A 25,075-nucleotide genomic window follows, 5' to 3' on the forward strand; every position below is an offset into this window, starting at 1 on the left:
CACACTTCCAGGCTGATCTACAGTCCAAATGTCACAATGCCAAGTTAATTCCGAATGTGTAAACCTGCTAAATCTGCAGGGGGTTGAATACTACTTGTAGGCACTGTATATATATATAGTACAGACCGAACGTTTGGACACACCTTCCCATTCAAAGAGTCTCTCTGAAAATTGTAGATTCACATTGAAGCACCAAAACTATGAATTAACACATGTGGAATGAAATACTTAACAAAAAAGTGTGAAACAACCGAAAATATGTCTTATATTCTAGGTTCGTCAAAGTAGCAACTTTTTGCTTTGATTATTGCTTTGCACCCTCTTGGCATTCTCTTGATGAGGTTCAAGAAGTAGTCACCGGAAATGGTCTTCCTACAGTCTTGAAGGAGTTCCCAGAGATGCTTAGCACTTTGTTGGCCCTTTTGCCTTCACTCTGCGATCCAGCTCACCCCAAACCATCTCGATTGGGATCAGATCTAGTGACTGTGGAGGCCAGGTCATCTGATGTAGCACCCCATCACTCTCCTTCTTAGTCAAATAGCCCTTACACAGCCTGGAGGTGTGTTTGGGGTCATTGTCCTGTTGAAAAATAAATGATGGTCCAACTAAACGCAAATCGGATGGAATAGCATGCCGCTGCAAGATGCTGTAGTAGCCATGCTGGTTCAGTATGCCTTCAATTTTGAATAAATACCCAACAGTAGGCTTGTAGACTGTGAGCCCTCGCGGGCAGGGACCTCTATCCTCCTGTACCTGTCTGTGTCTTGTATTGTTTATGATTATTGTACTTGCCCTATTATGTATACCCCTTTCACATGTAAAGCGCCATGGAATGGATAGCGCTATAATAATAAATAATAATAATAATAATAACAGTATCACCAGCAAAGCACCCCCACACCATCACATGTTCTCCTCCATGCTTCACGGTGGGAACCAGGCATGTAGAGGCCATCCGTTCACCTTTTCTGCGTCGCACAAAGACACGGTGGTTGGATCTAAAGATCTCAAATTTGGACTCATCAGACCAAAGCACAGATTTCCACTGGTCTAATGTCCATTCCTTGTGTTCTTTAGCCCAAATAAATCTCTTCTGCTTGTTGCCTGTCCTTAGCAGTGGTTTCCTAGCAGATATTTTACCATGAAGGCCTGCTGCACAAAGTCTCCTCTTAACAGTTGTTCTAGAGATGTGTCTGCTGCTAGAACTCTGTCTGGCATTCACCTGGTCTCTAATCTGAGCTGCTGTTAACCTGCGATTTCTGAAGCTGGTGACTCAGATAAACTTATCCTCTGCAGCAGAGGTGACTTAGGGCGGCTTTGCATGTTGCGACATCGCAAGCCGACGCTGCGATGTCGCACGCGATAGTCCCCGCCCCCGTCGCAGGTACGATATCGTGTGATAGCTGGCGTAGCGAACATTATTGCTACGCCAGCTTCACATGCACTCACCTGCCCTGCGACCGTCGCTCTGGCCGGCGACCCGCCTCCTTCCTAAGGGGGCGGGTCGTGCGGCGTCATAGCGACGTCACACGGCAGGCGGCCAATAGCGGCGGAGGGGCGGAGATGAGCAGGATGTAAACATCCCGCCCACCTCCTTCCTTCCGCATATCCTACGGAAGCCGCGGTGACGCCGGTAGGAGATGTTCCTCGCTCCTGCGACTTCACACACAGCGATGTGTGCTGCCGCAGGAGCGAGGAACAACATCGGACCGTCGCGTCAGCATAATTATGGATTACGCCGACGCTGCACCGATGATACAATTACGAAGATTTTGTGCTCGTTAATCGTATCATCTAGGCTTTACACACTACGATGTCGCATGCGATGCCGGATGTGCGTCACTTTCAATTTGACCCCACCGACATCGCACCTGCGATGTCGTAGTGTGCAAAGCCCGCCTTAGTCTTTCTTTCCTGGGGCAGTCCTCATGTGAGCCAGTTTCTTTGTAGTGTTTGATGGTTTTTGCCACTGCACTTGGGTACACTTTCAAAGTTTTCCCAATTTTTCGGACTGACTGACCTTCATTTCTTAAAGTAATGATGGCCACTCGTTTTTCTTTACTTAGCTGCTTTTTCCTTGGTCCCAACCCCATTTATAAGGCAAAAAATCCCACTTATTAATCCTGACAGGGCAAGCCTGTGAAGTGAAAACCATCTCCGGTGACTACCTCGTGAAGCTCATCAAGAGAATGCCAAGAGCGTGCAAAGCAGTAATCAAAGCAAAAGGTGGCTACTTTGAAGAACCTAGAATATAAGACATATTTTCAGTTGTTTCACACTTTTTTCTTAAGTTTTTCATTCCACATGTATTAACTCATAGTTTTGATGCCTTCAATGTGAATCTACAATTTTCAGAGACATGAAAATAAAGAAAACTCTTTGAATGAGGAGTTGTGTCTAAACTTTTTGTCTGTACTGTGTATATATATATATATATATATATATATATATATATATATATAAAATAAGGCAGGCAGAGTTACTCTAGAGTCTGGCGTCTGTTCAGTAGTGTCCATTTTTTTAGTGCTGTAAAAAACTGTTGCCAACCACAGTTTTGCGCAGACCAAAAAAACGGACACCGCCAAATCATAGCCAGACAGAATTCGAGATGGCTTTATTTGCCTTATTATAGTGAAAGGATCCATTGTGGTTTCAGCAGAATCGTGAATTGCAGAAATTTACATGAAAATCCCAATGTAACTATTGTGCCCATCCTTGTAGTATTGTGCCCAGTAGTATTGTGCTCATCCTTGTAGTATTGTGCCCAGTAGTATTGTGCTCATCCTTGTGGTATTGTGCCTAGTAGTATTGTGCCCAGTAGTATTGTGCTCATCCTTGTGCCCTGTAGTATTGTGTCCATTTTTGTAGTATTGTGCCCTGTAGTATTGTGCCCATCCTTGTAGTATTGTGCTTATCCTTGTAGTATTGTGCCCAGTAGTATTGTGCTCATCCTTGTGGTATTGTGCCTAGTAGTATTGTGCCCAGTAGTATTGTGCGCATCCTTGTGCCCTGTAGTATTGTGCCCCTTCCTTGTAATATTGTGCCCAGTAGTATTGTGCTCATCCTTGTGGTATTGTGCCCAGTAGTATTGTGCCCATCCTTATGCCCAGTAGTATTGTGCCCATCCTTCTAACATTGTGCCCAGAAGTATTGTGTATTTTCTGTGTCAAGACTCCTAACAGAGGCTCCACTGACCTTTTTTTATTTGCATACTTCCCAGGGGGCAATGCACCTAGGATTTCACTGTTGTGAGCGCCTTTGTTAGCTGCCGGCAGTGTTTTCTCTGGCTGGTCTCCCCGAGATCAGTGATTCTTTTGTCTTGTTGGTCCACTAGGCATTGCTCCCACCTAGCCAGAATCCTAATCCACATTGATGAGGGGCAACACCCCAAAACGGCTGTCTGTGGATGGATACCTGGCCTTCGTATTTTCATTGTAATATTTTTAAACTCGTCAAAGAGTTGGATATTGACTAAAAGGGCCACTTAATATGGTGGTCTCCTAAAAAGAGCCACTCCTTGGCTAGGTCCTTCCCGGAGGGATATCTGGCTATTTTCTGTGTCGAGACTCCTAACAGAGGCTCCACGGACCTTTTTTGATTTGCAGTAGTATTGTGCTCATCCTTGTAGTATTGTGGCCAGTAGTATTGTGCTCATCCTTGTGGTATTGTGCCTAGTAATATTGTGCCCAGTAGTATTGTGCCCAGCCTTCTGCCCTGTAGTATTGTGCCCCAACCTTGTAGTATTGTACCCAGTAGTATTGTGCTCATCCTTGTAGTATTGTGCCCTGTAGTATTGTGCTCATCCTTCCCGCAAAAAAAAAATAAATAATTCTCCTCACCTTTCCTCCATTCCCTCTCATTAGGCTGCATGCCCACTATCAGTGTTTGCAGTGTTTTGAATGCAGCATGTTTAAGCTGTGACCAAAACACTGCAATGCACAGTACAAGCAGAGTGGATGGGATTTCTAGAAATTCCATGCCCACTGTGCGTGTGCAGGCCGCAGCAAACATTGACCTGCGATGCGGCTTTCAGAGGCTGCAGCATGTTAGTTCTTTGCTGCGGAGCTGCATGCATCCTCTATGAGGAGACCACAGTGAGGAGACCGCAGCGCCCCGAACTCTGATCACAGGCACAGGCCTCTGCGGTCTCTTGCAGCCCCGCAAGTCAGGACCTGCTGAGTCCAGGACACAGCGGGTCCTGATCGTGGGCACGTACCTTACCTGTTTGCTGTGGCCCGTGACGATCGCGGGGGTCGGCACCGGCAGGACTTTACTATAGTTGAATCATTTGTGGTAACATGCAGAGGAGCTGTCTGCGCTGTACTAAGGGCTGCCACCCGCCAATCAGTTGCAAGGAGGTGACGTCATAGAGCGACGTCACCTCCTTGCATCTGATTGGCGTGCGGCAACCATTGGTATAATGCAGACAGTTCCTCTACGCTGTACCCCTGCATAGGGCCGCAATCGTCATGGGCCGAAACAAGCAGCCTCAGGGGCTGCATGTGGCCCGTGGGCCACATGTTTGAGACCTCTGCTTTAGGGAATGTAGCAAATCTGAATGCACTCAGAATATGACAGCACAAGAATGATGTTTCCAGGGGCGTAACTACCGCGGTCGCAGGGGTCGCCATTGCGACTAGGCCCGGGAGGCTAGGGGCCGGCGACAGCCCGACAGATCAGCAGTCAGCTCCTTTCTGTGAGAGGGGATCTGTGCTGTTCTGTTGCAGACTATGCGACCAATATATGACCCGATGCTGCCGCCGCTGACACTGGGCCCCCCTGCCCGGTATCAGTGGCAGCAAAGGGTCCCCGTCATAGCACACTGCAATGATAATGTATAGAGCGGCCGTTCCATGCATGATCATTCTCACCCTGTGCCTGCGCGGTGACGTCACTCCTGTGCAACTACTGTACTGAGAGCACAGAGAGCAGGACGCTGACCGGGAGCAGCGGGGGAATGAGGACAGAGGTGATGATGGAGCAGCAATGGAAGAGGAGAGCGGTGAGGACAGAGCAGTGAGAGGAACGAGGAGAGAGGTGAGTACTTGGTTTTTTTATATAAATTAGTGAGTACATGGTGGCCAGAGGCCTGGGAGGACCGCATTATTATACATGGAGGCCTGGGGAGGCTGGATGCATTATTATACATGGAGGCCTGGGAGGCTGACTGCATTATTATACATGGAGGCCTGGGGAGGCTGGCTGTATTATTATACATGGAGGCCTGAGGAGGCTGGCTGCATTATTATACATGAAGGCACGGGGTGCTGCATTATACATGGAGGTCTAGTTATACATTGAGGCCCGGGGGTGCTGCATTATACATGGAGGTCTATGGGGATGCATTATACAACATGAAGCACACCTTATACATGGACTAGGGGTTCATTATACATGTAGGAGTATGGGGCTGCATATTACAAACGAAGAACACCTTATACATGGAATATAGTGGTGCATTATACATGGAGGACTATGGGGTTGTATAATACAATATGAAGTTTTATGGAGTTGCGTTATAAATAACTGTAAAAGTCCGGATCCGCGCGGTTTCAGCGCTATATCTGTGCCACACTCGGACGCGGGATTCCGGGTGCATGATCCGGATTCGGCAATTAATAAAAATGAACAAAATCAGAAATAAATTAGTGTTTCATACTTACCGAGACTCGATATCATGGCGGCACACTGCTTCCTGGACGAGCATGCACTTCCTGTACTGTCCATCGCATACACACAGCTTTCCGTGTTTTCCCCGCCCAACGGCCATCCTCTCATCTGTGATTGGCTCCTGGCTGACGCGCCCCCCAGCCTGTGACAGCTCTGCCGTGCAGTCATCGCTTATCGTGGCTCAGTAATAGGCTGCACTCAGAGCGGGCAGCCGTGCTCTATGGCTGCTCGCTCTGACATGCAGCAGAGCTGGATGTGTCTTCGCTGGATCTCGTGTGGATTACCCCGGAGCTGGAGGGGTGTGTTGGGGTAATAAAGTGCTGAAGGAGGAGGATGCATTTGTACTTTATTCCAAATAAAGGATTTCTCTGTGTCTTGTTTATTTATTGTAATTTACAGGTTTGTGATGCGGGTATCTCACAGACGCCTGTGCGATCACAAACCTAGGGTTTAGTAGCAGCCGTGCGCTGTTATTAACCCCTACTATTACCTTGGTTGCCACCACACCAGGACAATCAAGATGAGCCGATATCGCACTGGAATTGTCTCATCTAATAGATGCGGCAATACCGGGTGGCTGCGGGCTGAGAATATACCAGCCCCCAGCCGGCGTTATCGTGGCTGGGGATGAAAATTAGGGGGGACTGCACGTCGTTTTTTTTTAATTATTTATTTAAATTTTAAAAAGAACGCATGCGGTTTATCAGTCACACTTGCAGGGACTCCCACAAGTCTGACATCGCAGCACAGCCGCACACACATCTGACAGGAGCGTGCACATGTTTCTAGGTACATACATGCTCATGTTCAGAGAGTGGCAGGCTGTGCCTTGTGATGTCATGTCAGACCCGCACGAGTCTGATATTGCATCACCCGCACACACTTCTGACAGGAGCGTGCATGTGTTTCTAGGTACATGCACGCTCATGTTCAGACAGTGGCAGGCTGTGACGGGTGATGTCATGTCAGACCCGCACGAGTCTGACATATCATCACCCGCACATTTCTGAGGGCTCTTGTACACTTGCGTACCGCTTCCGATGCGACAGAATCGGAAGCGATATGCAAATGACCCTCTGCTGCGGTTGTCAGCCGAGGGTCATGCCACGGTGATGCGATCTTGCAATTGCATCACAGGAGCAGAGAAGATAGAGGGAGCACTTTCTCCCCATCTCCTCCGCTGTCTGTCTCCGCATGCACCGGTGTGATTTTACACTGGTGCGATCCCATCGCATGACACACGGCTCACGCTGGCAGTACAGCAGAGCCTAGTGTCATGCGAGTGTCCCTGCTAGAGGTCAATGAGAGCGGACCTCTGCTGTGGGGGGCGAGCCAGAACTGAGGAATGTCAAAGCCCAGCCTGTCACAGCCTCTGCTCAGTCAGTGTCTACACTCAGAGCTGGCAGCCGTGCTCTACGCGGCTGATAGCTGTGACATTTAGCAGAGCCGGATGTGTCGCCGTGGGACGTGTGGATTACGCCGGAGCTGCAGGGTGTTGGATAATAAAGTGTTGAACGAGGACACGTTTGTACTTTATTCTAAATAAAGGATTTTTCTCTGTGTGTGTTTATTTACATTCAATTACAGGTTTGTGATGCGGGTATCTCACAGACGCCTGTGCGATCACAAACCTATTACCCCGACTGGCACCGCATCACGCCTCCGGGAAGAGCCGGTAATGTACCGGGATTGCCGCATCTAATAGATGCGGCAATACCGGGCGGCTGAGGGCTGAAATACCAGCCCCCAGCCAGCATTATCATGGCTGGGGATGAAAATTAGGGGGGACCGCACGTCGTTTTTTTAATTATTTATTTAAATTAAAAAAAAAAAGCCGGAGTCACACTTGCAACGGATACACTGCTTTCCCCGCCCACCGGCCGTCCTGCCGCCTGTGATTGGTTGCAGTCAGCTGACACGCTGACACTCAGGGTGTGGGCGTGTCTAACAACTGCAACCAATGACACGCGCCGGTGGGCGGGCAAAACAATGAATATTGAATTGTTGGCTCCGGAAGAGAAAAATATGACCCGGAAGAAGTGTGCCGCCATATCAGTGAGTACACCAACCCCTCCACAAACTTTTTTAATCTCCGGATTCCGGTCCCCATTGACTTATATGGGCACCAGATTCCGGAGCGGACTTATTTTTAAGTCTGTCAATGGTCCGCCAGCCCTGGTTTTTCGGGCGTTCGATCAGCTCTAGTTATAATACATATAGGACTATGGGGGCAACATTATAATAAAGTGCCTTGCAAAAGCCCCCTTGAATTTTTCAACCTTTTCCCACACTTCAGGCTCCAAACATAAAGTTAACAATGTTAATGTTATGGGGAAGAATCAACAACAAGTGGGACACAACTGTGAAGTTGAATGAAATTTATTGCTTATTTTAAACTTTTGTAAAAGAGAATAAAATAAAAATTGGGGCGTGCAATATTATTCAGCCCCTTTACTTTCAGTGCAGCAAACTCACTCCAGAAGTTCATTGAGGATCTCTGAATGATCCAATGTTGTCCTAAATGACTGATGATGATAAATATGATGATAAATATGAGCCACCTGTGTGTAATCAAGTCTCCGTATAATTGCACCTGCTCTGTGATAGTCTCAGTGTTCTGTTTAAAGCACAGATAGCATCATGAAGACCAAGGAACACAACAGGCAGGTCCGTCATACTGATGTGGAGAAGTTTAAAGCTGGATTTGGTTACAAAAAGATTTCCACAACTTTACACATCCCAAGAAGCACTGTGCAAGCGATCATTTTGAAATGGAAAGAGTATCATACCACTGCAAATCTACCAAGATCCGGCCGTCCCTCAAAAATTTCATCTCAAACAAGGAGAAGACTGATCAGAGATGCAGCCAAGAGGCCCATGATCACTCTGGATGAACTGCAGAGATCTAGAGCTGAGGTGGGAGAGTCTGTCCATAGGACAACAATCAGTCATACACTGCACAAATCTGGCCTTTATGGAAGAGTGGCAAGAAGAAATCCATTTCTCAAAGATATACATAAAAAGTGTAGTTTAAAGTTTGCCACAAGCCACCTGGGAGACACACCAAACATGTGGAAGAAGGTGCTCTGGTCAGATGAAACCAAAATCGAACTATTTGGGCACAATGCCAAACGTTATGTTTGGCGTAAAAGCAACACAGTTCATCACCCTGAACACACCATCCCCACTGTCAAACATGGTGGTGGCCGCATCCTGGTTTGGGCCTGCTTTTCTTCAACAGAGTTCCCCTGTATCACGGACCTGCCTGTCCGGTGGACTGCGAGCATCTGGCTGAACCCTGGAGAGCATATATACGGGTGAGCTGAAAAGTTTTTTCTTACATTTTCTTCAACAGGGACAAGGAAGATGGTTAAAATTGATGGGAAGATAGATGGAGCCAAATACAGGACCATTCTTGAAGAAAACCTGTTGGAGTCTGCAAAAGACCTGAGACTGGGACGGAGATTTGTCTTTCAACAAGACAATGATCCAAAACATAAAGCAAAATCTACAATGGAATGGTTCACAAATAAATGTATCCAGGTGTTAGAATGGCCAGGTCAAAGTCCAAACCTGAATCCAATCGAAAATCTGTGAAAAGAGCTGAAAACTGCTGTTCACAAACGCTCTCCATCCAACCTCACTCAGCTCGAGCGGTTTGCAAAGGGAGAATGGGCAAGAATTTCAGTCTCTCGATGTGCAAAACTGATAGACACATACCCCAAGTGACTTGCAGCTGTAATTACAGCAAAAGGTGGCGCTACAAAGTATTAACTTAAAGGGGACGAATAATATTGCACGCCCCAATTTTCAGTTATTTATTTTTATAAAAGTTTAGAATAAGCAATACATTTTGTTCAATTTCACAATTGTGTCCCACTTGTTGTTGATTCTTGACCATAAAATGTAAATTTTTTATCTTTATGTTTGAAGCCTCAAATGTGGGAAAAGGTTGAAAAATTCAAAGGGGCCAAATACTTTTGCTAGGCACTGTATATGGAGGACTATGGAGCCTAGCTTATTCAGGAACTATGGGGGTGGATTATAAAGCATGGAGGACTATATGGTGCAGTATAATATATGGAGTACTATGGGGTGAATTATAATACAGTGCCTACAAGTTGTATTCAACCCCCTGCAGATTTAGCAGGTTTACACATTCGGAATTAACTTGGCATTGTGACATTTGGACTGTAGATCAGCCTGGAAGTGTGAAATGCACTGCAGCAAAAAAGAATGTTATTTCTTTTTTTTTTTTTTTAAATGGTGAAAAGTTTATTCAGAGGGTCATTTATTATTCAACCCCTCACACCACCAGAATTCTGTTTGGTTCCCCTAAAGTATTAAGAAGTATTTCAGGCACAAAGAACAATGAGCTTCACATGTTTGGAATAATTATCTCTTTTTCCAGCCTTTTCTGACTAATTAAGACCCTCCCCAAACTTGTGAACAGCACTCATACTTGGTCAACATGGGAAAGACAAAGGAGCATTCCAAGGCCATCAGAGACAAGATCGTGGAGGGTTACAAGGCTGGCAAGGGGTACAAAACCCTTTCCAAGGAGTTGATAAAAGTGAATCATGGTCTAAAGGAGCGCTATGGAGGTCACAAATCGTTTAGTAAGTTTTATTTGTTTTATCAAAGCCACAAAGCGTTTTGATATACACAATATCTTCGTCAGGTGAATATACTGGATATTCACCTGACGAAGATATTGTGTATATCAAAACGCGTTGTGGCTTTGATTCACTTTTATTGATACCTATTTCCCCCCTTTGGGGGTCCATGGCAAGAGCTGCTTAAACGGAGGCTTCATCAAAACCAAGACGTTTTGGACACCTATTCCCTCCACTAACTCGCGGCTGGATCAGGCTCACAGGAATCCGTCTCCCTGGAAGGATCTTACGGATAATCCTCCTGACAGCGGAACATTACACTCCCGTCTATTACCGTGGTTGTGCGAGGGCTGCACAACCACTCCAGGTGAGCAGTTTTAATTACCGGTCTCACCGTTACTCCTGCCCTAAGACTCTTCACATGCGCTCCCTGTTTTCACTTTTTCCAAGGAGTTGGGCCTACCTGTCTCCACTGTTGGGAGCATCATCCGGAAGTGGAAGGCTTATGGAACTACTGTTAGCCTTCCACGTCCTGGACAGCCTTTGAAAGTTTCCACCCGTGCCGAGGCCAGGCTTGTCTGAAGAGTCAAGCCTAACCCAAGGACAACAAGGAAGGAGCTCCGGGAAGATCTCATGGCAGTGGGGACATTGCTTTCAGTCAATACCATAAGTAACGTACTCCACCGCAATGGACTCCGTTCCAGACGAGCCCGTAAGGTACCTTTACTTTCAAAGCGTCATGTCAAGGCTCGTCTACAGTTTGCTCATGATCACTTGGAGGACTCTGAGACAGACTGGTTCAAGGTTCTGTGGTCTGATGAGACCAAGATCGAGATCTTTGGTGCCAACCACACACGTGACGTTTGGAGACTGGATGGCACTGCATACGACCCCAAGAATACCATCCCTACAGTCAAGCATGGTGGTGGCAGCATCATGCTGTGGGGCTGTTTCTCAGCCAAGGGGCCTGGCCATCTGGTCCACATCCATGGGAAGATGGATAGCACGGCCTACCTGGAGATTTTGGCCAAGAACCTCCGCTCCTCCATCAAGGATCTTAAGATGGGTCGTCATTTCATCTTCCAACAAGACAACGACCCAAAGCACACAGCCAAGAAAACCAAGGCCTGGTTCAAGAGGGAAAAAATCAAGGTGTTGCAGTGGCCTAGTCAGTCTCCTGACCTTAACCCAATTGAAAACTTGTGGAAGGAGCTCAAGATTAAAGTCCACATGAGACACCCAAAGAACCTAGATAACTTGGAGAAGATCTGCATGGAGGAGTGGGCCAAGATAACTCCAGAGACCTGTGCCGGCCTGATCAGGTCTTATAAAAGACGATTATTAGCTGTAATTGCAAACAAGGGTTATTCCACAAAATATTAAACCTAGGGGTTGAATAATAATTGACCCACACTTTTATGTTTAAAATTTATTAAAATTTAACTGAGCAACATAACTTGTTGGTTTGTAAGATTTATGCATCTGTTAATTAATCCTGCTCTTGTTTGAAGTTTGCAGGCTCTAACTTATTTGCATCTTATCAAACCTGCTAAATCTGCAGGGGGTTGAAGACTACTTGTAGGCACTGTATATAGAGAACTATGTGGTGAATTATAATACATGGAGGACTATGACAAATTCATTATAATAATTGGAGGGCTATGAGGGCTACTTTATATATGGAGGACTATGGGGGTGCATTATAATATATGGAGGACTCTGTGGTGCAGTATAATATATGGAGGACTATGGGGTGAATTATAATAAATGGAGAACTATGGAAAATGCATTTTAATACTTGGAGGACTATGGAGATGCATTCTTATTTATGAAGGTTTATGTGGGACTCTTTATACTATATGGAAGGCTATGTGGGGGCCATTATAGTATTTGGAGAGCTATATACAAGGGGGGACAAAGATACAAGCAGGGGATAGAAATGTTTTGTGCTGAGGGAAAAAGGCTCTTTCCCTCAGCACCCAGCTTTCCCATGCTCTGCTATATATCTTCTCTCAGCACCCAGCTTTCCCATGCTCTACTATATATCTTCTCTCAGCACCCAGCTTTCCCATGCTCTGATATGGGAAAGCTGGGTGCTGAGGGATAGATGTATAGCAGAGCATGGGGAAGCTGGGTGCCGAGGACAAGATGGATACCAGAACATAAGGAAGCTGGGTAGAGGGATTTCAGATCATGAGAAACCTGGGTGCTGAGGCTAAGAGCCAAGTGTCAGCATCATTATCCCGTAGCCCGATTGTCGGGGTACGTGGAGAGGGGGCTGGCCAGGTCTGAACTTTGCACCAGGGCCCATAAAACTCTAGTTACGCCACTGGATGTTTCCTTTCTTTTTTTAAAGAAAATTTGATAGATATAGCTAAAAATGAAGCTAAAAAATGCGTTCATCTCAAGAAGCCATTATTGTCAAAAAGAAGCCTCAAATGATCAAAACTATTGAGTGGTAAATAAATATCATAATACTGTAATATAATCCATATTACTTACTGTGCCTTTGCAGGTTCTTTTCATGTGAAGCCAGACCGAGTCAGACACTAATTCAACTATCTGGTCACTGTAGAACAAATAGTAATAAGCCACAATCCTGAAGGAAGGCAGCATGTCTCGTGTCACTTCAAGCCTTACTGCAGAAACTGTTTCTGTTTTACTTCTTTTCTGAAATACTGTCTGCAATATTTTTCCTTTACTCGTAATCTAGCAAAAGAAAATAGTCTGATTAGAAACTGAGGAGATTTACGTTTATCAGTCTTTAGTTCCATAAAGATGCGGTACATTCTGGTATCCTCCATTTTGATACAAGTAAAATATATATATAACACGGTACAAAGATATATTTTACGTTTATCAGTATAATTTACTGGTGACATCACAATAGTTGTTAAACCATCACTCCAGCGTGTTATTTTTATTTCACCCCTAGAGTGATGATTTAAATCTAAGTCCCCTGCCCCCTGTCTTATATTCACCCTTTTGCATCTTCATCTGTTTTTAGCATTGTTCATGTCGGTCTTTGGCAGATTGTGACTTGCTGGCTCCTCCAGTGTTTAATGGAGCGAGCCGGAGTTCACAATTTAGTACAAGTCTATGAGAGCCTCATAGGAATGCATTGGGAGCTTGTGACGTACCTTCTAACTTATGGCCATTCAGAAGTTACAGGCACAATACTGGGGGCAGGGGACGTAGAATTAAAGCACCACTCCAGCACTACATACACTTGAAACCAGAAGTTTACATACACTATATAAAAAGACACATGTGCATGTTTTTCTCACTATCTGACATGAAATCAGAATAAACCTTTCCCATTTTAGGTTAATTAGGATTACCAAAACTATTTATATTTGCCAAATGCCAGAATAATGAGAGAGAGAGAATGTTTTAAGGCATTTTTCTTACTTTCTGCAAAGTCAAAAGTTTACATACATTTCATTAGTATTTGGTACGATTGCCCTTAAACTGTATGACTTGGGTCAAACGTTCTTCCACAAGCTTCTCACAGTAGTTAGGAATTTGGGCCTATTCTTCCTGACAGAACTGGTGTAACTAAGCCATGTTTGTAGGTCGGCTTGCTCTCACTGGCCTTTTAAGCTTTGCCCATAAATTTTCAATAATATTGAGATCAGGGTTTTGTGATGTCGAAAACATTGACTTTGTTATCTTTAAGCCACTTTGTAACCAGTTTCACTGTATGCTTCAAGTCATTGTCCATTTGCAAGACCCATTTCCGCCCAAGCTTTAAGTTCCTGACTGATGTCTTCAGATGTTGCTTCAGTATTGCTACATAATCTTCTTTCCTCATAATGCCATCTATTTTGTGAAGAGCAGCAGTCCCACCTGCAGCAAAATAACCCCACAACATGATGCTGCCACCCCTGTTTTTCACAGTTGGTGTTCTCAGGCTTCAGAGCTTCTCCCTTTTTCCTCCAAATGTAACTGTTCCGCCCCCGTGCCAGCAGCCGGCGCTGCTCGGGTCCAGGCCTTCTGGGGTGGTGGCTCGAGGGTCTTTGGACCCGGGGGTTCCGCGGACATGCCGAATAAATGGGGGGACGAAGATGTACAGGCTAGGCCGTAATAAGTTCATGACGCCACCCACGGTGTGTGGTGAAGTGGGACACCACCGCTGCTGTTGTAAGGCACCCAGGGGGAGATGTTGTGGCAGCTAGGTGTCTCTGTGCAGGGTATAGCGAGTGCAGGGAGTGTTTGTGTACTCACAGTTAATAAACCACACATGTCTCTGGTAAACCAAGGTGCTGGCGACCGGATGCATTCGGGTCCCCCACTCAGCTGGTGGTCTCTATCCTTTTCCCTGCACTGTTTTGTGTGTAAGGTGGACTTCCTAGCATGAAACACAGGAGTCCGCTCCCGGCTGGATGTGGCCTAAGGAGCCGTGACCGTAGACGCTGGCCCGTGGGATCTATGGGCCCTGGCGGTGACCTCTTATCTCCATTGGTGGGCTGTTGTCTTCTATGAGGGACTTTGGGTGGGACAGAACCTCTAGTTCTGGCCTCAATCGGTGAATTAACCAGTCCGCTTGTTTCTGGTTCTGGCTTCAGGGTCCGAGTACCCCCCCTTTGTGCTACGGTTTCCGGGTCGGTTCCCCGTGTCGGTACCGGTGGGTTACAACCCTGTCCCGATCCACCTCGGTTCTGCCGAGCCGTCTTCCCATCTCCTGTTGACGGAGACCACCGTCTGCCTCCTAGCCAGTGGCACCAGGGCTCCTACCCTGGTACCGTTCAACTTGAACCTTCCTACTGGAGCTACACTTAGCTCCAGCCCACACTCCTCTCCAAACTCCTTCTTAGACTGCTTGTTTTCCCGCCCCGGGCTGTCTAGATCCCTGGGTGGGCGTGTCCCAACCACCTGGTCACGCCCACTGGTGTGTCTATCTTTCCCTAAGAGGGGGTGACTAGGGTTTCTGGTTGGCTGTGTGTTCCTAGTGAGGGAAGGTGTTATGCGGAGGCCTATTTGTGACTACCTGGTTTTGCCAGGGCGTCACATAACGATGGTCATTATGGCCAAACTGTTCAATTTTAGTTTTGTCAGACCAAAGGACAGGTCTCCAAAAATTAAGGTCTATGCTCCTGTGTGCATTTCCAAACATTATTCTGTCTTTTATATGTTTCTTTTGGAGTAATGGCTTCTTCCTGGCAGAGTGGTCTTTCAGCTAATGTTGATATAGTACGCACTTGACTGTGGATAATGACATAATCTTACCAGCTTCCGCCAGCATTTTCATAAGGTCTTTTGCTTTTGTTCTTGTGTTGATATGCACATGTCTGACCAAAGCATGTTGTCTCCTTCCTGAGTGGCATGATGGCTGGACATTCCCATCTCATTTGCACTTGCATATAATTGTTTGTAGAAAAAACGAGGAACTTTCAGGTATCTGAAAATTGCACCCAAGGATGAACCAGACTTGTGCAAGTCCACAATTCTCTTCCTGAGACCTTGGCTGATTTCTTTTGACTTTCCCATGATGCTACACAAAAAAGCAGTGTGTTTTAGGTGTGCATTAACCCCTTAACGACTGCAGGCAGTAATATTACGTCCTAGCGGTCATAATGTTACTGCCCACGGTCTGCCGCTGGCAGCATGCCGCGATCGGCACACATCTCAGCTGATTTTCACAACTGAGATGTGTGCCTGCCAGGCATGAGCAGAATCGTTATCTGCTCGTGCCGTTTAACCCCTTAAATGGCGCTGTCAATATGTGACAGCGCCATTATAATCGCGATTGCGGTAAACGTTTACTTACCGCCCGATACTGGAAGTCACATCATGTGATCACGTGACTTCCGGTAGTTGTCATGGTAGCGCAGAGTCATGTGATGACTCCTGTACCAGCCATGAATTACTTTCAGTTTCACTCGGCCCGGAGCCGAGTGAATCAGAAAGTGAGCATATCTGCCATTTACAGCTGTGTAGCTGTGATCAGCAGATAGGTCAAAGCAATCGGATTGCTGATCACTATAGCCCCCTAGGGGGACTAGTAAAATAAAAAAAAGTAAAAAAAAAAGTTTTAAAAAATTAAAAAAAAACAAAAACCTAAAGGTTCAAAGCACCCCCCTTTCACCCCATTGAAAATTAAAGGGTTATAAAAGTTAAAAATATACACACATTTGTTATCGCCGCGTTCAGAAACGCCCTATCTATCAAAATATAAAATCAATTAATCTGATCAGTAAACGGAGTAGCGACAAAAAAATTCCAAACGCCAAAATGACGTTTTTTTTGTCGCCACAACTTTTGCACAAAATGCAATAACAGGCAATCAAAACGTAGCATCTGCTATCATGGAATATGGCATAAAACGTGCACCACTTTTTTCGGACAAACTTCTGATTTTTTTTAACCCCTTATATAAAAGTAAACCTATACATGTTTGGAGTCTACGAACTCGCACTGACCTGAGGCATCACACCTACACATCTGTTTCACCATATAATGAACACAGTGAATAAAATATCTCAAAAACCATAGTGCTATTGCACTTTTTTTTTGCAATTTTTCTTCATTTGGAATTTTTTGCCATTTCTCAGTACACTATATGGTAAAAATTATGACTTCATTTAAAAGTACAGCTCATGCCACAAAAAATGAGCCCTCACATGACCATATTGACTGAAAAATAAAAATGTTACGTTTCTCAGAAGATGAATGGCGGAAACAAAAACGGAAATTGAAAAATCGGCCGGTCGTGAAGGGGTTAAAATACATCCGCAGGTGTGTCTCTAATTAACTTAGATGTTGCAAATAAACTTCCAAAAGACACGACATCTTCATATGGGCTGTCCCATAGTACTCTTAGTATATGCACATTTTTTACTTTGCAGAAAGTAATAAAAATGCCTTAAACAATCTAACTCTCTCTCTCATTATTCTGGCATTTGGCAAATATAAATAATTTTGGTTCCTAAGTGACCTAAAATGGGAAAGGTGCAAAGGTTTATTCTGATTTCATGTCAGATAGGCCCCCTTCACACGTCAGTGATTCTGGTACGTATGTGCTTTTTTTATACGTACCAGAATCACTGACATACGTAGACCCATTATAATCAATGGGTCTGCTCACACATCAGTGATTTTTCACTGAACGTGTCTCCGTGCAGCATACACCCATGTCCGTGATTCTGCACAGAGACAAGTCAGTTTTTTTATGGCATCACTGATGACCCACGGACCACACTATGGTGTGATCCATGAAACACGCACCAGAAAAACACTGACATGTCAAATAATAAACATTTTCAACTCACCTTTCCAGCGATGCGCTGTGCAGCCTCCGCTCTCTGCCGCTCCTGCCCGGTTCATGAATATTCAGGAAAGCAGGAATAGCCGACCCAGAAGTAGCTGCAGAGAGCGGTGGACAGACGCTGCAGAGCCGAGGAGTTCAGCACCATGGACAGCAGGAGCGAAGGCAGGTGAGTAATGTGTATTTGCAATCACGGATCACGGATTGCACATGGACAACCCACGTGTGCCGTGAATCACGGAACACGGAGGGACATGTGCGTGTTTTACACGTCAGTGAAGAACGTCTGTGTTTTTCACTGACGTGTGAAACGGGCCATAGTGAGTGTATGTAAACTTCTGGTTTCAACTACATGTTACATAGGTTGAAAAAAGACCTAGGTCCATCTAGTTCAACCTTCCCCCACCAATTATATATTTTTTCATTAAATCATTTATAACCGACAATGTTTTGTGTACGGAGGAAATCTTCCTGCCCTTTTTTAAAAGCTGAAAAATAACAAAAAAAAGTGGTGCTTTAATATATGAAATTAAATGTGGATCTGTCACAAGATTTCACAATACAAACTGCATACATGACTAAATATATCTCAGACCTGATAAGAATGCTAGAGTGCTGTACTGTATGTCAATTAACATTCCCATCAGAATGGCGCACGCACACGCACACGCACACACACACGCGCACGTGCTTTCACTTCATTCCTCCTCCATCCATAAATCTAACCATTTGCCCTAACATTTTTTCCGTTATCTTTATGTGTTTATTTTTCATAATATGCAATATTATTTACTCTTTCTCCAAATCCTGAAAATTGAGTATTTTTGCTGATGGCTTTAACTAATCTTGCCGCAAACAACATTTTATATTTAACCATAGATCCTTATCTTCTTTCACACCTCTCAGGTCTCTCAGTTCTCAGCGTGTTCCTCCCTGCAGCTGAAATCTCACACTGCTCAGAACAAGCTACAGCTGTCAGTCAACATGGGTGGTTGAGATTGAATACATTTGAACTCATGAGGTCTTTCATTCTGTTGCCAGACTAAAGGGGGCTTTACACGCAACGACATCACTAACGAGATGTCGTTGGGGTAACGGAATTCGTGACGCACATCCGGCCTCGTTAGCGACGTCGTTGCGTGTAACACATACAAGCCACCGCTAACGATGTAAAATACTCGTTGATCGTTGACACGTCATTCATTTTCAAAATATCGTTCCTTGTTCTGGACGCAGGTTGTTCGTCGTTCCTGAGGCAGCACACATTGCTAAGTGTGACACCCTAGGAACGATGAACAACAGCGTTTCTGCGTCCTCCGGCAACAAGGTGGGCATGACTCTCCTGCGGCTGCTCTCCGCCCCTCCGCTTCTATTGGACGCCTGCCGTGTGACGTCGCTGTGACGCCGCACGAACTTCCCCCTTAGAAAAGAGGCTGTTCGCCGGCCACAGTGACGTCGTTAGGAAGGTAAATACATGTGACGGGTAGCAGCGAGTTTGTTCGCCACGGGCAACGATTTGCCTGTGACACACAAACGACGGAGGCGGGTGCGAATGCTAGCGACCTTGCTAGCGATGTCACAGCGTGTAATGCCCCCTGAAGAAAATGTTCATGTTTAATGGGAATCTGTCAGCAGATTTTTGTCCCATAATCTGAGAGCAGCATAATGTAGGGACACAAACATTGGTTCCAGTGATGCACCACTTTCTGGGATGCTTGCTGTAGCTTTGATAAAATTATTTTTTTATCAGCAGGAGATTATCACAAGAGTACTAGAAAATCTACTGCCAAGTTGTCAAGCACATTCATGCACTCTGTAGAACACCACTCCCATCACTAATGGTTGGCAGTTTTTTGCCCATGTACAGCGGGGTTATACAGAACTGTACATTCAGATAGATACCTGCTAGATATGCTGCAGATAAAAGTGATTTTAGAAAAATGACTGCAAGCAGCTCAGTAAATTATATATCAATGGAGTCAGATCTAGATTATGCTACTCTCAATTGGGGTAGCAAAAATCAAGTGACAGATTCCATTTAATATCAAGGTTTTGACAGCCATTCTGTCATGGATTTTCAAAGTAATCACACCAGCCTCATCAGGTGTCATCTGTTTCATAAGGTATACAGCTATATATGTTGCAGTATCTGGTAGGAAATTTGGCACATTTTCTGCACAGAAAATAAAGGGAGAGAATTGCTGTCCCTTTTTTCCCCATTACTCTTCCCTGGAGTATATGAGAAGCTTATTACAAGTGGATTTGAAGTGTTCTTTGATTCAGATTTTGCCATTTATAGAGCAATAACATAATTGTCAAGAAACTGTGGATGGACATAATGTATTATATTGTTTTACCTTGCAGAAAATAAAAATGTTATTATATAGAGAATAACGAACAGAAGAAAAGTAAGATATACGCAAGCACAATTATGTAAAATATAAGAAAATCTCCTTACCAAAATGGTGAAATACTTAATGTTTTCTGCGGTATTATTTTTGTTTTTTATATGTAAATTGACAGTGATGTGGTCAGTTACATGCTCACTGTTTACAGCTATGTAGAGGTAATGTGGCTGCCATGTAGGCTGGTACGCTTTTGCAGTCATTGTTACATTAGCCTGTTGTTCATCCTCCAAACCTTCAACATTTGTTTTGACCTTTAAAAGTATAAAAATAAGATTAATTTAGGTAAAACGTACAGTTAGGAAAAAACATCTTACACTTAAAGAGAACCAATCACCAGGATTTCCCTTTATAAACTAAAGCCAGTGCTATACTGGCACTATCAGGCTGATTCTAAACATACATTTAGTTGTGAGATCGGATGTATAGTTTCTGAAATATAGGCAAGTAAAGTTTGTGAAATGCACTGTTATTTGATATGTGCTGCAGAATATCTAATAGGTGGGTCAGGTTTTGCCAGTTATTCCCGCACCTGTCTGCCTACCTGTCCTTCCTCACCTCTCTGTTATTACAGTGGGAGTGTCGCGGGCGGGGAGGGGACGTTGGGCTCACCACGCTCGGGTCCGGCGCTGCTGCTTCGCTTGCTGCTCGGTGGCTCGAGCGGTGGGCCGGATCCCGGGGACTCGAGCGGCGCTCCTCGCCCATGAGTGAAAAGGGGAATGGTTTTGGGGATTTATTGTCCGTGACGCCACCCACAGTTGTGGTGAGGTTGTGACACCACCGCTGCTCTGGACGGGGATCCCGGGAGCGATGACAGGGAGCAGCTTGGATGTTGTTTTTCCCCTCCGTGGGTAGGGGGATTGGTTGTCCCGGGGCCCGGTGAGGGAGGAATGGCAGGCGGGTTACGGGGCCTGGTGAGGTGCAGGGCCGCGGGGGCAGCGCGGTGCCGCACGGCACAGTCGTACTCACTCAGCCAATGATGAATGCAAAGTCTCCGGTAAAACAAACGGCTGGATGGACGGGTCCCACAGACGGCTGCGGTGGTTCTTCTCCCGGTAGGTTGGCGGTGACTGTCTTTCCCTGCACCTGTGTTATGTTCTCGGTTCTGGTGGCTTCCCATCGGTAACCCGCTCCCCAGCTTGGATGGATGCTGAGGGAGCCCCTTTTGCCCGCAGGCTCTGGCCCTGGGAACTGTAGCCTTGGCGGTGACTGTATTTCCCTTCACGGTTTGAGCGGTTGCCTTCAATCGGGTCTTGACTGCTGGGAAACCCCGGAGGTTCCCTTCGCTAACGGATTTGACCGGTTTTACGGCGACTCCAAGCCTGGTCGGGGTCCGTAGGCCCTGCCGAATGGTGCTGGCTTCTCTTCGCTCCCCGATCCGGTACCGGCAGACCACCGCCCGTCCCCGGTCCTTACGGTTCGCATCAATCAGCCCCTCCTGCAGACGGTCACCACCGTCTGCCAACCTTGCTGTATGTGCCCGGGCCACGCACCCGGACACTGTAAGTCTGCTCCACTACCGCTTCACTCCTCCACTCCTCAAACTCAAAACTCAACTCCCTTCCTTCTCCCGCCTCCAGGACTGTGAACTCCTCGGTGGGTGGGGCCAACCGCCTGGCTCCACCCCCTGGTGTGGACATCAGCCCCTGGAGGGAGGCAACAAGGATTTTTGTTTGACCTAGATGTGCCTAGCCGGGGTGTGGGGTGTGTTGTTGCAGTATCTGTGACGTCCTGGCTTGTCCAGGGTGCCACATTCCCCCTTAGTAAAATGCAGACCGTCCACGGGCTGCTTGTCCATCACCGGTTTTATTTTTGTTAACTGCAAAACATAGAAAACGGTAAAAACATGTAAAAATCACAAACATTTCACAACGGTACGGCTTCTGCTCTTCTCCCACCCAAACAACCTGGCCCTCATGTTGCCCCTAAGAAGTGGGCAACACCCCTTGACCCCAGTCCAGAACCAAGTTGCCCAAGCGGGTACTGTCTCTTTCAGGGGACCCGCATCCATGGGGACCCCTGAAATCCCCCGGAGGATCGCCACTGGTTACAGTAGTGGCGGGCCTGGGCCATCCCTTTCCTCCAGGCCCATCCTCCAAATCAGCCTCTCTGGAAGCGGTAACGGTGTAAGCCAACAATTATTTACATTCCACAAGTTCGTGGTTGCCCTGCAAGTTCTCGGGCTTGTCCGTAAGAAGTTCCTTACGCAACAGTTGCAGAAAGTGCCTACGGGGACTAGTTGCCGGCAACGGCGGTTCAATCACCGTTCCAATCAGATAACTTCTTCGGTTGATTCAATCTTATCATTCAAACTTTCATCTATACACCGAACACACAAAGCCCCTTTTAAAGAGTAGTTTCCCTGTACCTAAGTGGGGGTCTACCTAGGTTGGGACGGGTGCACCTTCAGGGCCCAGTGTCAGTGGTGGCAGGCAGTGGGGCAGAGGGAACAACTAGTTCCTCCTCCCTGCTATCGTGTGGGGCAGGCGGAGGCGTAGGGGAGCTGGGTACAGGTACATTCCTGGGCACTGGCTCATGGTCGATCACTTCCATCACTTCCTCATCCACGGGTTGTGGGAACAGTATGGAAGAATCACCGCGCCGTTCTGCGTAGGCCAGTCTGCCGGGAAATCACCCATCATGGTATGGATTACCTCTTTTTCTTTCTCCGCTGGTCTGGGAACTGGAACTTCAGCTGCTACCCTCAATGGTGGTGGGCATCTCTTTAGATGGTCCCGGGAAACCGTGGCCAAAGTCCTCCCCTGGTCACGGCTGATCTGGTAGGCCTTCCCATTCTCCCATCCAGTGGGCTGTACTACATACGGGGTCTTTTCCCATTGATCATCTAGCTTGTGGGTCCTTCTTTTTCACTTCAGCACTACATCCCCAGGCTGGAAGGGACAGGCAGTCGCCTTCTTGTTGAAGCACTGCTCCTGCTGTCCCCGACTCCAGCACAAGTTCTTTTCAACATATTCCTGGACCTGTCTGTACTGTGCTCTCCGCCGAGTGTCCCACCCAGCTGTCGAAGGGAGTTCTTCTGGAGCTTCCAACCCCATTTCTAAGTCCACTGGTAGCCTGCCGGGGTGAGCCCTCATCAGGTATGCTGGAGTGCATTTCGTAGAGCTGGAAGGGATGTTATTATACATATCGACCAGGTCAGGTAGCTTCTCCGGCCACAGGTTCCGCTCTTCCAGCGGTAACGTCTTGAGGAGGCCCAGGACCAAGTGGTTCATCTTTTCACACATGCCATTGGTTTGGGCATGGTAAGGCGTGGTCCGGATTTTCTTGCAGCCGTACAACTGGCAGAATTCTTGGAATACCTCTGCTTCAAAGGCCGGACCCTGGTCGGTAAGCACCCTCTCGGGGTACCCATGCGGTCGACAGAAATAAGCCTGGAACGCTCTAGCGGCGGTACGGCCGGTTAGGTCCTTAACTGGGACAACCACCATGAACCTTGAGTAGTGGTCTACAATGGTCAGAGCGTAGGTGTACCCTCTTCGGCTGGGGGTGAGCTTCACATGGTCGAGGGCAACCAGCTCCAGCGGTTGATGCGTAATGATCGGGTGTAGGTGTGCCTTCTGGCTGGCCTCGTCCTTCCTTCTCAATGCGCAGGGGCTGCATTCTCGGCACCAAGCCTCCACAGATTCCCGCATTCCACTCCAATAGAACCGCTCTCTCAACAACATTTCCAGCTTCTTCCACCCGAAGTGCCCAGCACCATCATGGTATGCTTGCAAGACGGTGGGCACGTTAGCCTGGAAAATCACTAGCTGGCGAACCTTCTCGTGGGTCTTCGGGTTAATCAGCTCACGATACAACTTCCCCTGGTGCAGGTACAGCCGGGTCCGTTCTCGCCACAGACGTTGGGCTTCGGCAGGGGCGGCAGGGTCTATCCCAGCAGAACCCTGTTCCACCAGGGTCTTGACCAGGCAGACAGCAGGTGCCTGGTCCTGAGCTTCTTGCCACTCCTGACTGAGCAGGGGGTCTAGGTTCACCCGTTGTTGATGGACATGCACCTTCTCAGTTAGCGGCCGGTGAAATGCAGGCAACTCGATCTCTTCGATATCGTCATCCTCTGGCCCCTCTTCCGACAGGTGGGGCATCCGGGAGAGTGCATCGGCATTAACGTTGGTACGGCCGGCCCGGTACTTGATGGTGAAATCGTAGTTGGCTAACCTGGCCACCCACCGCTGTTCCAACACGCCCAGCTTGGCTGTATCTAGATGGGTCAGCGGGTTATTGTCCGTGTAAGCGGTGAAATTGGCTGCTGCCAGGTAATGGCGGAACCGCTCGGTGATAGCCCACACCAGTGCTAAGAGCTCAAGCTTGAAAGAGCTGTAGTTCTCAGGATTCCTCTCAGTCGGTCGGAGTTTTCGGCTAGCATAAACGATCACCTTCTCCCTTCCATCTTGGACCTGGGATAGAACAGCCCCCAAGTCCACATTACTGGCATCAGTGTAGAGGATGAATGGGCGGCTGTAGTCGGGGTACGCTAGGATTTCCTCTCCGGTCAGAGCCGCTCTCAGCTAGCGGAAGGGTTCTTCATGCTTTTCTTCCCACATCAATGGGGCTCCTAGGGGTCTACCACCCTTGGTCTGTCCCACGAGTAGGTTTTGCATGGGGGCAGCCATCTTCGTGTACCCCTTAATGAAGCGACGGTAGTATCCCACCAGGCCCCTCACTGTGGTCGGTCTCGGCCAGTCTTGGATGGCAGTGATCTTCTCGGGGTCGGGGGCGACACCCTCCGCACCCACCACATGTCCAAGGTACTGCACTCTGGGCTTCAGCAGATGACACTTTGAGGGTTTCAACTTCATCCCATACTTAGCAAGGGACGCGAATACCTCGGCTAGGTGCTCCAGGTGGGCTTCATACATCTGTGAGTACACAATCACATCATCTAAGTACAGCAAGACGGTCTCGAAATTTAGGTGCCCCAGACAACATTCCATCAGCCGTTGGAAGGTTCCGGGGGCATTGCACAGCCCAAACGGCATGCTGTTGAACTCACAGAGTCCCATAGGAGTGGCGAAGGCAGCCTTCTCTCGGTCTTCAGTACCCACTGGTGAGGTCAAGGGTAGAGAAGTAATTAGCGGTTCTCAGCGTGGCCAGGGACT

General features: G+C 47.0%; 1 protein-coding gene across 1 annotated transcript in view; it reads right to left on the reverse strand.

The window, feature by feature from the left end:
- The window catches only part of LOC142291993 (venom factor-like), a 353,454-nt gene that overhangs the window by 229,828 nt on the left and 98,551 nt on the right, over positions 1-25,075 (reverse strand). The window contains exons 12-13 of the mRNA XM_075337006.1: positions 20,012-20,212; positions 12,789-12,995 (exon numbers count right to left, since the gene is read on the reverse strand). Of these exons, the coding sequence (XP_075193121.1) occupies positions 12,789-12,995; positions 20,012-20,212 (408 nt within the window). The remainder of the gene's footprint in view (positions 1-12,788; positions 12,996-20,011; positions 20,213-25,075) is intronic.

Source organism: Anomaloglossus baeobatrachus, chromosome 1 (assembly GCF_048569485.1).
Source record: "Anomaloglossus baeobatrachus isolate aAnoBae1 chromosome 1, aAnoBae1.hap1, whole genome shotgun sequence".
In the NCBI taxonomy this organism is placed as follows: Eukaryota; Metazoa; Chordata; class Amphibia; order Anura; family Aromobatidae; genus Anomaloglossus; species Anomaloglossus baeobatrachus.